This window comes from Cricetulus griseus, chromosome 4 (genome assembly GCF_003668045.3).
Source record: "Cricetulus griseus strain 17A/GY chromosome 4, alternate assembly CriGri-PICRH-1.0, whole genome shotgun sequence".
Classification (NCBI taxonomy): Eukaryota; Metazoa; Chordata; class Mammalia; order Rodentia; family Cricetidae; genus Cricetulus; species Cricetulus griseus.
In genome coordinates, this window is record NC_048597.1 from 99498135 (window position 1) to 99512163 (window position 14029).

At 47.6% G+C, this 14029-nt stretch overlaps 1 protein-coding gene across 2 annotated transcripts; it reads left to right on the forward strand.

The window, feature by feature from the left end:
• The first annotated feature begins 210 nt into the window (after window positions 1–210).
• On the forward strand, window positions 211–11186 carry Tbx3 (T-box transcription factor 3). Of its 2 annotated transcripts, XM_027414165.2 has the most exons (8): window positions 211–599; window positions 2247–2514; window positions 3436–3495; window positions 3865–4011; window positions 5874–5950; window positions 6959–7116; window positions 8537–9207; window positions 10725–11186. In XM_027414165.2, exons 1-8 carry the CDS (start codon window positions 211–213, stop codon window positions 11184–11186), a joined length of 2232 nt encoding a protein of 743 aa, XP_027269966.1. The 2 variants fall into 2 exon arrangements, with proteins under 2 accessions (XP_027269966.1, XP_027269967.1); XM_027414166.2 differs by lacking the exon at window positions 3436–3495.
• Window positions 11187–14029: the final 2843 nt, after the last annotated feature.

Sequence of the window (14029 nt, forward strand, 5' to 3'; positions counted from 1 at the left end):
CTGTCGCCGTGCCCTCTTTAAAAGACTCATTCTCTTTCCCCAAAGACACTTTACCCTTCCCTTTCAAAGGCTTTAGTTGTAATTTGTTCCTCTTTATTTTAAACAAAACAAAACTATGTGTTGCTGTTGAATTTTTTTATTGTTTTTGAAAAGCAAAAACAAAAGCGGAGCCAAGCCAGCAGCTGCGGACTGGTTCCCTATCTGGAGTGGATGAGCCTCTCCATGAGAGATCCGGTTATCCCTGGGACAAGCATGGCCTATCATCCGTTCCTACCTCATCGGGCGCCGGACTTCGCCATGAGCGCGGTGCTGGGCCACCAGCCGCCTTTCTTCCCCGCGCTAACGCTGCCTCCCAACGGCGCCGCGGCGCTCTCCCTGCCGGGAGCCCTGGCCAAGCCCATCATGGATCAGTTGGTGGGGGCCGCTGAGACCGGCATTCCATTCTCATCCCTGGGACCCCAGGCGCATCTGAGGCCTCTGAAGACCATAGAACCTGAAGAGGCCGTGGAAGATGACCCCAAGGTGCACCTGGAGGCCAAGGAACTTTGGGACCAGTTTCACAAGCGGGGTACGGAGATGGTCATTACCAAGTCGGGAAGGTAAGACATCAGTGGGGACCCCTCCCCCTCAAACCATCTGAAGTTTTTCGTGTCTTTTTTTTTTTTTTTTTGGTCTGTCTCTTAAAAACAGTAGTTTCTGCCTGTTTGTTACGTTTGGCACGAAAACTTACCCACCACCACAAATAAATAAATAAATAAATAAATAAAAATTGTAGAGACTCCTGGGCCCTGCCCGAGGGTCAGGAAATTTCAGCCTACCTGGGCCCGCTGCGGGGTTCTTTGGGACCTGCATCCCGCGTTCTGTACAGAATAGAAGGTGTTTTCCATTGAAAGAGACACACACTGACTTCTGCAGCTATGGAGAAAAGCACCCTGTTCCTGAAAGCCCGTTTATAAAGCCATTGTGAAATATCTTTATTTCTGTTTGTTTTTGTCTGTTCCCAGGATAGACACTTAAAGCCCCTCTTGTACGGTAATGGGAGACCGGTGGGGATTCCTCCGGCCCTTTCTGTCTTTCAGTTTAGTTTCTGGGGCTGAAGGCGGCCTAAGCCTGACTGGTCTGGGACAGAGAAATCAATGGGAAGGCGAAGGAGCGAAGGACGTTTGCGTTTCTTTTCCCATGGCCATCTTGCTTGTCTGCAAGCCCAGAGAGAACGGAGCAGGCACTCTTGATAATTAAGGTTATGTTTGTAGACCTGAGGAACCCTGCTTTTGAGCTCGAATAGTATTATTTTACATAACATTTAGTGTCCTTAAGTGACCAAACAAGCTTGTAAGAGAGGACCCTGGGACCAACATTTAAAACCACTGATTTGAGAAAAAAGAAAATGTCTGTAGCATTGAGGTTTATCAGGATACCAGTTGAAAGGGCACGAAAATAAAACCCCCACTTATCCATCTCCCTCCAAACTACTTGAGGCCAAAGTTTGGCATCAGATCTTTCTCCAACCCACAAAACATTTAGTCGGTTTTCATAACTGAGTACTTCCTTTTAAGTCAAAAGTACAGAAAGCCAGCACTTCTGTGAAATTAAACAGCAGGATCTTGCAGTGGCCTACAGAGTAGAGGAATGCGGTTTATAGCTTAAATCACGGATGGGTTACCAGGCCCAGCGCTTGTCTGCCTCCAACCTCCGTTCTGAGAACTCACTGTAATACGTCGCCAGCCTCGGGCTCACCAGTCAGTCCACAACTGGGCATTTATTTCCTCGATAAGCTTTAATGTTTCTCATCAATGGGAGGGTGGAAAATCCTAACCTTTATTAACCACTGTTTCTTAAAACCCTACCTCTAGTTGTTTCAAACTAAATACATTCAGAAAAAGAAAGAAAGACAAAACTTAGGCAAGAATTCATTCCTCTTTACAGAGAGCAATCAATCTAAACAGTCACACAGACAAACATGAGTTTTTTTTTTTGGGGGGTGCATTTTAAAGAAATAGTAGGTCCTTTTAGAGACAAGAGGTTGCTGTAATTGATTTGATTTGAGGCTTGGTATAGGAAAGCAGTGGGAAATTGGGCATTTTTAATGTCAGTGTGGAAGTAAACAATTTTACTCACAGTTGCCCTGTCGCCTCCCTGGTCTGGGCAGAAAGCTTTATGCTTTTAGATGGTGCCAAGTCTGAGGTCCTGAGCCCTGTACCCCATCTTATTTATCTATTTCCCTTTCCTGTGCTCTGCTTTTGTAGGAGAATGTTCCCCCCATTTAAAGTGAGGTGCTCTGGGCTGGATAAAAAGGCCAAGTATATCCTATTGATGGACATTATAGCTGCTGATGACTGTCGATATAAATTTCACAATTCTCGGTGGATGGTGGCCGGTAAGGCAGACCCCGAAATGCCAAAGAGAATGTACATACACCCAGACAGCCCTGCTACGGGGGAGCAGTGGATGTCCAAAGTCGTCACTTTCCACAAACTGAAACTCACCAACAACATATCGGATAAACACGGATTTGTAAGTTTCATTGACTATCAGTAAGACTCTGGGAGGTATGGCTTACTGGTAAACTGAATTTGGGCCCAGGCTCCTCTCTGGCTACTGGTTGTCACATAGAGCCAACTTTGTACAATTTGCAACCTAGTTGCAGAGTGGATTGTGGGTGGGGGTGGTGGGAGGGAGGATCTTGCTCCCTGGATATTGGAAGGCCTGACATTCTAGAAGAATTTACCTGACTAGCAATCAAAGGTCCTGAGTAGGTGCTGGACCTAGATATGTAGAGCAATACTAAGAACAAGTTATGAATCGATTTTTAAAGTTTTGTACTTGGACAGGGTTTGTTTTGCTTAGGAATAATTATTTTATTTCTTTGAAATCAGCCATGTCCTATCTTGGGCAAGTTTAAAATGTTCAAAGCCTTTACTAGGTTAGTCCAAAGCTGTGACTGCATTTTTGAAAGTGTATTTTCTTTTGCTAAAAGTGATTTGGGCTTGGTGAAAGTCAGGTGTAGTAGGAACAAGCTTCAACCTTTGGTGTTGAAAAAAAAAATGTGATCTGTGTGTACTGGGAAACGCATGTAGATTCCGAGAGGGGAGTGAATGTTCTTAGCGACTTTACGGAGACTTGGGTTGCCTGTGAAAGTCAGGCCTGGGGACCTTTGCCTGTTCCCTGCCCCTCCTCAGCATTTCAATAGAATAAACAAAGTGATAAGCGAGGAATAAGCAGAAAGATTAGGCCCAGGAAGACGTGAATGGCTCGGAAATATCTAAAGCGGACAGGGATTGCATTTGAAGCCCTTGATTTGATTAGGGCATAAATATTCCTCTCTAGAGCGCGGCCTCTCAAGGCCTTAAGTGGATTGGGCTTGTCAATTAGTGGGCGCTTAAAGTACTGAATCATTTTGTAAATTAAAATGCATGTTTTTCTCTATCTTTCAAGACTTTGGCCTTCCCAAGCGATCACGCAACCTGGCAGGGGAATTATAGTTTTGGGACCCAGGTAGGCTAGGGTTCAGGGTACGAATGAATATATAGATGGTGAGGGTGGGGTGGGAGGCACGCTTTAGAAGCTGAGGAACAATTTGGAAGTCTCCAGAAAATAACATACTGTGGTGTGAAATGTACCCCAAGGAGGTGGGCTTTGGACCCAGCAGTGGGGACAATGTCAGCTTGGCAAGGGACCTAAGATCTCATTTGTCTTAATAAACCATTTCCCCTCTTTCTTTCTTTCTTTCTTTCTTTCTTTCTTTCTTTCTTTCTTTTTCTCTATCTCTTCCTTCTTCCTCCTTTTTTCTTTTTTCTTTTCTTCTTCTTCTTCTTTTTTTTTTTTTTTTTTGGATGTGTGTCCCCCCTCTCTCTGCTTCTACAGACCATACTCAACTCTATGCATAAGTACCAGCCCCGGTTCCACATCGTCAGAGCCAATGATATTTTGAAACTGCCTTATAGTACATTTCGCACATACCTGTTCCCGGAAACAGAATTCATTGCCGTGACTGCCTACCAAAATGACAAGGTAACCCACAGGGCATTTCTATCTACCATTAAGTTTGCTTGCTAGCACTGAGAAAGTCATTAGAACTTTGGACAAAAAGTCCCTGTGTGATTTGACCTTCTAGGGAGAGGACTAATTCCTTGGGGGGGGGGGACAATGGAGGGGGCATGGCAAAATTCTCCTCCCATCTGGGAATCTGATGCTTGTTTAAAACTGCTATTCAGGCCAGTCACTGCCCTGGCCCCAGGGGCTTGTCTCCTGGTGTTTCCTAGTTCATCCTCTTCAGGAGGAAAGGAAAGGAGAGAGAGAGAGAGAGAGAGAGAGAGAGAGAGAGAGAGAGAGAGAGAGAGAGAGAGAGACCAGTACTGGAAGTAACCAGGTAGCAATTTAAGGTGAAAAAAGTCTGGGACCCTGACTGGAGACTCTGAGTAGAGATTGGCACTCCTCTCATAGCCAAAAATCTTGAATACATGATTTGTTTTAATTACTTTTTATGCTGCTGCTGTTGATAATGGTAACGGTGTATAAAACTACACCCTAACGCAGGGTTATATTGATTGAGCTGTCTGAGACTTCCCACTTAGTGGTGGGAATAGTCACTAGCTCATAGTCACTAGCTTAAAGTTTTTCTTCCTTGGGCCTGAAGCTGGGGACTAAAAAGGGCTTATACCTGGAGTCTGCAGTTCTCCTGGCCGGGAATTCTGGGAAACTGAACACAAGCCCAGAAAAGAGTGTCTAGAGATGGTTCACCAGTATGGAGCATGGCAGCTGTGGGTGGGTGGGGAGGGGTTGAGAACCCCTGTGGCTCTTCGCTTGAGCTCTGGACCTCAGGGAGAGGCCACTTCACCCAGCAACACCTTGTACTTTGAACTCATGGTCAGTCCCTGGTCCCAGTGGACACTGATCCTCACATTTCCTAGTCTGAATGTAAAGTCACCACTATCTTCTTGCCTCATGCAAAACCTGATGTCTGACATCCTTAAATAACAGAACCCCAAACCAAAACCCAGGTTTCCACCTCCTAGTCACTGGATACATATTTTCTCTACCAGACTAGAGTTTAAAGATAACAATCTTTCTTCAAGCAGACTGACTCTTCTAGACCCAGAATCCTGTGAAAGTTACATTGTTACTTTAATGGTTTTAAATAAATCAGAGGCTGAGGGCCTTCTCTGCCTAATAGTGGTGGTGGTGGAGGGGGAGGGGGACAAAAGTAACAAATGAAAACAAATGCTACCAGTGGCCATACCTTTGAAATCACTAAGTCCTCAGTGTTATAATTCCTTCACCTCCTCTCTTGCCTGGTGTGTGTGTGTGGGGGGGGGAGGGTCATTCTAGTGCAAGGTAGTGAAACCCCATAATTAATTTTATTAGATTCACAAAAAAGGTTTTTGTGTATAGGGTGTGTGTGTGTTGTGTGTGTGTGTGTGTGTGTGTGTGTGTGTGTGTGTGTGTGTGTGTGTGTGTGTGTGTGTGTGTGTGAGACAGTGGTTGGAAAACAGCAGGAAATGGCATTTTAGCATACTTCATAATTAATTGTGCTATATAAAAAAATCAAAACAAGCTTACTAACTCATATTCATAGACTGTGCCTTTTGGCCACATTGGGACAGTCTCGTTTCTAAATCTAAACTGTCCAAAGGAAAGAATTTCTTTGGATAATCTCAGTGTGGAATCCTTGCTTGGCTCCCAAAAACATTAAATGTTACTCCAATCTCTTGATGTTTCAACCCCTTCCTATCTTCCCTCTCACTTTTACTTGGTCCATTCCTGTGATTACTTGGACAGTCATATTTCTAGGAGAGACTGAGGAGTTGGGGGGGCACATTTAGAACATTCTAGAAAGTGAAGCTAATGTCTGTCTTGCTTTGTGTTTTCTCTAGATAACTCAGTTAAAAATAGACAACAATCCTTTTGCAAAAGGTTTTCGGGACACTGGAAATGGCAGGAGAGAAAAAAGGTGAGCTGAGTGAGACTTTAATTTCAGGGATAATAGGGGGAAATTGTTTTCTTAGGCTTGAACTTGAAAGTATTATAAATGTATAATATTTGGATTGGGAAGTATGTCAGGGATGGGGGATGTCAGCTTCTTCCTTCTTGCTCTATGGCCCAGGTAGAGAACATTCTATGCTACTTGTTGTCTTTAAGGGAACTAAGACTACACTGCAGTGCTGGCCAGAAAATGGTCTCAGGGGTAACAGGTAATAGGGATGCCTATTCATTGTTAGTTAATTGACATTTGTCCTGAGCAAGACCCAAGAAGGGACCAAGCCATTCACAAATTCTTCCAGAGTCTTTGCAACTTCCTCTCTCAAATAGCACCATACTGGAGCTGAGGCCCCTTGTGAAATACAGGATGCTTTACCTCCCTCCCTCCTTCCTTTCTGGATCTCTGTATCAATTTTTGCTTTAAATAGACAGACAGTGGCAAGACCATAGAAAAACCTGTGCACCCCACGCTCCTTTTAGAAGATTTTCTACAGGTCCAGAAAAAAAAAATCATCTACCAATTTTTAAAGTTTATTTCTGGGGCTGAGCATTAAAAATGATTTCAAACATTGAAATAAGTGTAAACTCCAATTAATGTGTTAGTAAACAGGTTATAGTTGCATGTACCATGTAATGACTGCTTCCTGCCGATGCAGATGTTTGGTGGGCTGGGTGTTCACAGCACCATCCCTCTGTAAGGCCAGTAGTGTCACTGACCCTGGACAGGACAACTCTAGCTTCTGTCCCAGGGTTTTAAACAAGATTTCCCAGGCCAAGTTCTTTCCTAATGCATAGGCCTCCTCCCAGTTAAACAGTCACGAACAATGCTGGGGTCTGTTTTGCGTGGTCCCAGCACATTTTGTAGACTTCATGTTGGGTAGGGGGTGAGGTGTGTGCCACTCCGGAAAGTGGGAGAAGAAAACAAAGAAGGGAAGTGTATGTGGCATTCTCTAACGATGGGTGTGGGCCTCTGTCTCAGAAAGCAGCTCACCCTGCAATCCATGAGGGTATTTGATGAGAGACACAAGAAGGAGACTGGGACTTCAGACGAGTCCTCCAGTGAGCAGGCAGCCTTCAACTGCTTTGCCCAGGCCTCCTCTCCGGCTGTGTCTACTGTGGGGACATCCAACCTCAAAGGTAAGCTTGGCATCTAATCTGTGATGATTAGACTCCAGGTCTTCTTGGCCTTGAGGCCTTGGAAGTTAGGAAAGGTCCTGAGCCAGTAGACTGACTTCGGAGTTAAGTAGGTTCTTCTAGAGTCTGCAGACAAGAGTCATTTGAAAGTGGGGCTAGCAGAGGAGAACCCAGAACACCGTGTGTGTGTGTGTGTGTGTGTGTGTGTGTGTGTGTGTGTGTGTGTGTGTGTGTGTGTCCTTGTCCTCTTGGCAAGGGCAGTTGCACAAAGCACCTGAAGCACTGTCTGTCCTTCATTCCCGACTCCCTTCTGTCTTCTCTTTCCAGTCAACAGTATTCAGGTGCTGGTCAACCTCCAGCTGAATTCTGAGTGAGAATGTGTTAGGCAGGGAGAAGGCCAGGGATTCTCAGCCACCTGGTGCAGGGAAGGTGGTAGACAAAAAGCCACAGCTGATCTGGAGGAGGAGGCGAAGCCCTTAGGGAGGTGGGGGTAGGGGTAGAAAAAGTGGTTTGAATCTTGAGCCAGTTTTCTGTTTAAAGAGCAAGTAGCATTTATTTAGAAAGACAGCTCTCAACGGGAAGAAACCTGTTTTTAAAGTGAAATAAAATGGAAAGCTTTTTTTATGTGTTCAATCCACTTAAGCTTTTAACATAAAGTGGGGTTCATTTTTCTTTTTTGTCTGGTAGGACACCCACAGAGGAGGGTGTGGTGGAAGAGACACTAAAATAAATAAGATCTGATTGTCCACCACCCATCTTTGTAGGAACTGAGGGAACATAGACCACTCTGTGTGTGTGTGTGTGTTTGGGGGGGGGGGCGGTGTTAGTTTCTGCCTGTGCCCATTCAGATGTAAGGATTCTTTCCAAACAAATCAAAACGTTCACAAATTTGTGGAAGCGCCTGACCTCCCTTGCTCCCCCAGCCAAAGACTCTGAAGGTGACAGGAATGTATTCCAGCAGAGTTCTGAGGTCTCATCTTTAAAAAGCGAATTTGCAATCCAATGGGAGAAATGCAAGAGAAAGTTTTGACTGAGTTGTAGCTTTCTTTCTGGTTTTGTTTTGTTTTAATGGAGAATCATTACAATAAGAAAAGCTGTCCATTGGGGGCCTGGCTGGAAGAGGTTGAGCCCTGTCTTAACACTTGTGATGTTTCTTGAATTTAACTGTAAAAGTGTTGCATCATTCCCATTTTACAGAGAGGAAAAAACGGAGGCTGGGAGTGGTTTGAGTCGGGGTTACACAACCAATAAGCGGCCCATTGGGAATCTTGTTTTGGAGATAGTCTCACTCCAGGCTGTACCTTCGATGCCTCACTATTGGCATGCCAGGAGTTGTGCCACGGCGCCGGGCTGGGAGGTGGAGTTTAAACTAGGAAACAAGATTCACCGCCGGTTCCCCTGGCGTTTTCCTCTCTTCCCCAAGATGCGTGTCCCAGCGAAGCCGAAAGTGACGCCGAGGCCGAAAGCAAGGAGGAGCACGGCACCGAGGCCTGCGACGCTGCTAAGATTTCCACCACCACCGCGGAGGAGCCAGGCCGAGACAAGGGCAGCCCGGCCACCAGGGCGCAACTGTTCCCCGCGGAACCCGGCCGGGCCAGAGACACCGCGCGGCTGGACAAGGCATCGCCAGATTCGCGCCACAGCCCGGCCACCATCTCATCCAGCACGCGCGTCCCGGGAGCCGAGGAGCGCAGGAGCCCCGGACGCGAAGGTCCAGGCGCTGCCAAGGTGGATGAGGCGCGCCCACTGCCCACCAAGGACGCCTTCGCGCCACTGTCAGTGCAGACCGACGCCGCCGCGCACCTGGCGCAGGGGCCCCTTCCAGGCTTGGGTTTTGCCCCAGGCCTAGCCGGCCAGCAGTTCTTCAACGGGCACCCCCTCTTCTTGCACCCCAGCCAGTTCGCCATGGGCGGCGCCTTCTCCAGCATGGCTGCGGGCATGGGGCCCCTGCTGGCCACAGTTTCCGGGGCATCCACCGGAGTCTCGGGCCTGGATTCCACAGCCATGGCCTCCGCTGCCGCAGCGCAGGGACTGTCCGGGGCTTCGGCTGCCACCCTGCCCTTCCATCTTCAACAACATGTTCTGGCCTCCCAGGTATTCCTGTCTGACCTTCCATCCTTGACCTCACTCTAGTGTCTCTCAGTCCCAGTCAGTCCCTTGCCTAGGACCGTTAAGGCAGTGATTCATGCTAGTAACCATTAGAATATTTTATTGACCCTTTGCTGGGTGTTGCAACTATCTCACTGAGCCATCGTGACCACCTCACCCCCTAAAGTCCCCCTTAAACTGCTTCCTGTAGGTTAGTCTGGGCATGGCTAAATTCCACACTACTTAACATTGTGACAAGTTGGAATCATTTGATGTATCATCTCTGGCCCAGAGATGTTGAATCCCTTGACTCAGGTCACACAGCTGCCCCCCCCCCCCCAGTAGAGCTTGAGCCTGTCTGACTCACCGGGACTCTTTGATTTCATCTTTGAGCCAACATGTTTCTCTGGAGGCTCCTAACCACTATTCCCCCAGGAACGGACTGAGGTGTGGGGAGGGGAAGTGACTGACTCCCTGGGTGAGAATTTGGTCTGGAGTCAGCCAGCCTTCCACCTAGTTCAAAGCTTTTCTCCCCACCCCCACCCCAAACAGGCCAGCGGGACAGCCTATCTCCAAAGGGTTAATGGGTTGTGCACACGTGGGAAATGTCAAAGGAGAGGGGGACTGGCTGTGGCAGGCCTGTGTGTGTGGTTCAGACAGCTGTGCCCCGGCACTAAGGGGCTGAAGAGAAAGCTCTGAACCCGGTGGGAAGCCTCTCTGGGGTTTTTCGCCCTATTCTGACCTTTTGTTTTGTCTGAGCACATTCGTCTCCCTTGCCAGAGCCAAAAGGCACATAGCCCTCCCCATAGGGGAGGAGGAAGCTGAGACAAAACGGGCTAGCTTCTAACTTACTTCCAACCCTCCTACCTCAAGGCTGGTCTCCCCAGACAGGCAGGTGACAGGTGGAGGAGGGTCATCCTGAACAGACAAGTCTAGACTTTTTCCAGGCAAAGGACACACCCTGGGCTCTTGCATGCAAATTCTGCTTCTGTATGGGTTCCTCTCCCATTCCCTGATCTGCCTCAGTCTCCCACCTGAGTGAGAGACAGCCTCAGAGGCTGGGTGCTTGCTGTCTTTATTAATAATTAACACCTTTTCACCCCTCCTCCATTTCCTTTCATATCATCCTTATTTTTTTCCAACTTGGGAAAGATCTAGAAGGGTAAAATTGAAGATTTTATGATAATGTGTGCACCAGAGTTTAACTCTAGTCCCTTTGGTGGAGGCCCTCCCGGAGTCCACTCAACAGGTGCAGCTGTTGGCCCTCATGGAAACTTGCTAATAGGCCCAAGGGTCAGGCACCATGGATGACATATTGCAGAAGATTTAATAGCCACGAAGTTCCCAGGATGTTAACCCCTTGGTTTAACATATAAGGGATCTGTAGCCTAGGGTAACAGAGCTGAATGGAAAGTATTGCCCCCAACTCCTCCAAGAGAGGTGGTTTGCCCCAGATAGCACGAGGTGGGTGAGAGGGGTCCCCCACTCTCTGACTCCCTATGTTTCTTCTCTTCCTTCCCCAGGGCTTGGCCATGTCGCCTTTTGGGAGCCTCTTTCCTTACCCCTACACATACATGGCAGCTGCAGCTGCGGCTTCCTCAGCGGCCGCCTCCAGTTCCGTGCACCGCCATCCGTTCCTCAACTTGAACAGCATGCGCCCCAGGCTGCGTTACAGTCCATATTCCATCCCGGTTCCAGTACCTGATAGCAGCAGCCTGCTGGCCACTGCGTTGCCATCTATGGCTTCCGCCGCAGGGCCCCTAGACGCCAAGGCAGCCGCCCTGGCGGCCAGCCCGGCCTCGGTGGCTGTGGACTCGGGGTCGGAACTGAACAGCCGCTCCTCCACGCTGTCCTCCAGCTCAGTGTCCTTGTCACCCAAACTCTGCTCAGAGAAGGAGGCAGCTACCAGTGAACTGCAGAGCATCCAGCGGCTGGTCAGTGGCTTGGAAGCCAAGCCGGACAGGTCCTGCAGCGGGTCCCCTTAAAAACAAAAACAAAAACAAAAACAAAAACAAAATGCTCCCCCCAAAGGTCTCTCCATTCCAGATCGGTCAAATCTGCCAGTGCACTTTGTTGGACCTAAAATAAACCACAGGCCTTCCACGTGGGGTGATAACCCATCCTTTGAGTTTTGTCTGGGAAGGAGCTCCACGCTCCTTCCAAAGAACCACAGGCCTTGTCTTCCTGAGCTGTGGAAACAGGCTGCTGTTGCATTGAGACGCGGGGGTGGGGGTGGAGGGCAAACTGGCTTTTGTGTCTAGAATGACTTCTGTGGAGGCTGCTGTGGAAGCTGGGGCTGAAGAACAAGGTAATCAGGCCGGCCAGGAGAGTGGGTGTCTGAGAGACTGCACCCAAATCTCTTTCTTTCCCCCTTGTGTGTCAAGTGGAAACAAAAATAATTTTTCCCTAAACTAACAAACAAACCCCAAACGGGGACAAATGAAGTCCCCGTGGAACTGTCTCTGAAGACTGAAAACTCAATCACTTGCTGAGTACCCTTGCTGAGGAAGGGAGAAGGCCTTGTCCTTGCTTGGTCTATATTAAAGGAATCCTGTGTCTTTTTAATATCGTGAAGTTTTAAAGGAGGATACCGGTCTTTTTTGCATGTTACAGTTTTCTGGGTTTTATTTTTGGATGTTTTTTTGGCTTTCACGGAAAAACAACGAAAACCCTGTCAGCCTCAACCCTGCTCCAATCGGCAACCCCCGAGGAAGTGGGGGGTGGGGCGGGGTGGGGATAAAAGGGAAGCAATGGGAATGAAATCAACTGAGTTTATTTTATCTAAGCGCTGTAGAGGGCTTCGTGTGCCTGTTGGACCATTAGTTCTCTTAACTGTATATGCAATAACAAGGTTTTAAAAGAAATAATAAAGAGGAAACACGACTATTGGACAAAGTATTTATGTAATTATTTGATATCTCTTGTAAATAGGTGGAATATGACCGCTCAGAAAGTTAAACTTTAATTTATTGAATTGTACATAGCTGGATGTAAATATAGGAGTGTGTCTGTCAGGTTTTATTCTTGTTTTGCCTTTTGGTTTTTATTTCCAGGTCGGGAGATGGCTAATTCATACTAACGAGCATAGGCTTCTGTGCCTCCATTTATATGCTTTCAAGTAGAGCTGGCTGCAATTTTTTTTAAGTGTCCAAGAACCGGTGGAGGAGGGGCGGGGTTGGAAATACTGTTTCCTATTTTCACCAAAATTGGGGAGGTATTGGCCCTTCCAGGCTCCACTTGAAATGTCCTAAACTCTGGCAGAGGTTAAGATTTCGTGGGAGCAGAGGCCTCCATTTAAAACCCACCCAAGTGTTCATACTCAGTCGGCTCTGGCATCTTCTAACCCAAGTGAGATTTTCTTGTCATTGTTCATCTTGACGGTGTTTTGGATTGGTGTACAGAGAAGGACTCGTTCACACAACCATGAAAGGCAAAACAAACTAAAAAAAAAAAAAAAAAAAAAAAAAAAACCATGAAGGCATATTTTGTGTTTAGTCCTTGATGAGTTTTCTGTAATTCTCCTTAAAAACATCAGTGAAATTTCAATAAATTTTTATTGAAATGAGTTTTGAAGTTGTGTTAATGATTTCTTCAAGAGTGTCTCTCGAAGCTGGAAAATTAAAAGGAGATGATCTTCCTGCCTGCTCTCCTTTCGTCTTTAAATAATAATTAAGACCACCCCATCCCCCAGCAAACCAAAATGAGATGTCACTCAAATTACAAAGCTGAAAACAAAAAGTCCCTTGCTCCTGCGAAGGGGGCCACATCGATCTGAAAATATTTTCCCTTTAATTTAGGGAACCGGAGGGGAAAGGGGCCTGATTAAATTTCATAAATAGGAACTTCATATACTTCAGTTTTAATAGGGGAAGATTTACCCTGTGTTCAAAGTCGCCACCCCCCCCCCCCAGGAATCCGACCAGAAATAAGCTGGGAGCGCTAAGAAGGGTTTTCGTTTTTAATTCTTCTTGATCACAAAATAAATAAATTCTCCCTACATCCCGCGAATCTGGCACGGGGAAAAGGCTAAGCCATGTCCCTTGTCCATGGACATTCAGGGTTGGGACAAGGCCAGGGAGGGTACTCAACCCACCCCACAGTGTGCGCACTTAGCTTGATCAGGAGAGGAAAGGTAATTCGGGAGCCCAATGGACCCTCCAAGGCAAAATTCACTCAGGAAGCTAGTATCACCCCGCCCCCTCTCCACTCTTCCCTTAACCCGAGGTAGTTAGGCAAGTTATCTTTTTGAAGTTCAATTTATCTTTGAATCTTCCAATAAAAAAAAATGGTGGAACCTCTGTCAATCTTTTGGTCTCCCTATCCTCCAGGCTCCTCTGGGGGCGGGCAGGCGTATGTTCTCTAAAGTTAGCCCTTAGGACTTCTTGCCCTGGGGGCCTTGACTCAAAGACCTAGCCGGAGCCTGCCTGGCGGCTGGCTGCCCCCAACCCCCATCTCGGAGCCCGCCAGCCGGGCCTTATGTCCCTGTCACCTTCAGGCCTCTTGAACGGCCGGTCATGAGGGGGCCCCCTCTCCTCCCTCCTTATGGGTTTGGAAGAGAACCCAGCTCTAGACCTTTAGAGGGGTGGGCAACCCCCCTTTTCGAGCCCAGACACGTGGGGACCCCCACTGCCGCAACACCCCCCCCCCGCCAGCTGTCTAGGGAGGAGGAGAAAACGACTAGAGAGCCGAGATTGGAGAGTGCTTAGGGGACCAGGGGACCAGAGAGGCCTTCTTCCCCGGGATCAAAACTCTGGCTGTCCGCTTGGGGAAGGTGGTGGTTGGCTCATGGCCTCCCGCTGCGCGAGCTCCCAAATTGGGGAGAAAATAG

What these genes read in the sequence shown, in the direction of transcription:
- Tbx3 (XM_027414165.2), top strand. Translation starts at nt 211, where the DNA reads ATGAGCCTCTCCATGAGAGATCCGGTTATCCCTGGGACAAGCATGGCC. An exon ending in CTGCCTACCAAAATGACAAG is followed by an intron (nt 4,012 to 5,873) that starts GTAACCCACAGG and finishes TGTTTTCTCTAG; the next exon opens with ATAACTCAGTTAAAAATAGA. An exon ending in AACATGTTCTGGCCTCCCAG is followed by an intron (nt 9,208 to 10,724) that starts GTATTCCTGTCT and finishes TTCCTTCCCCAG; the next exon opens with GGCTTGGCCATGTCGCCTTT.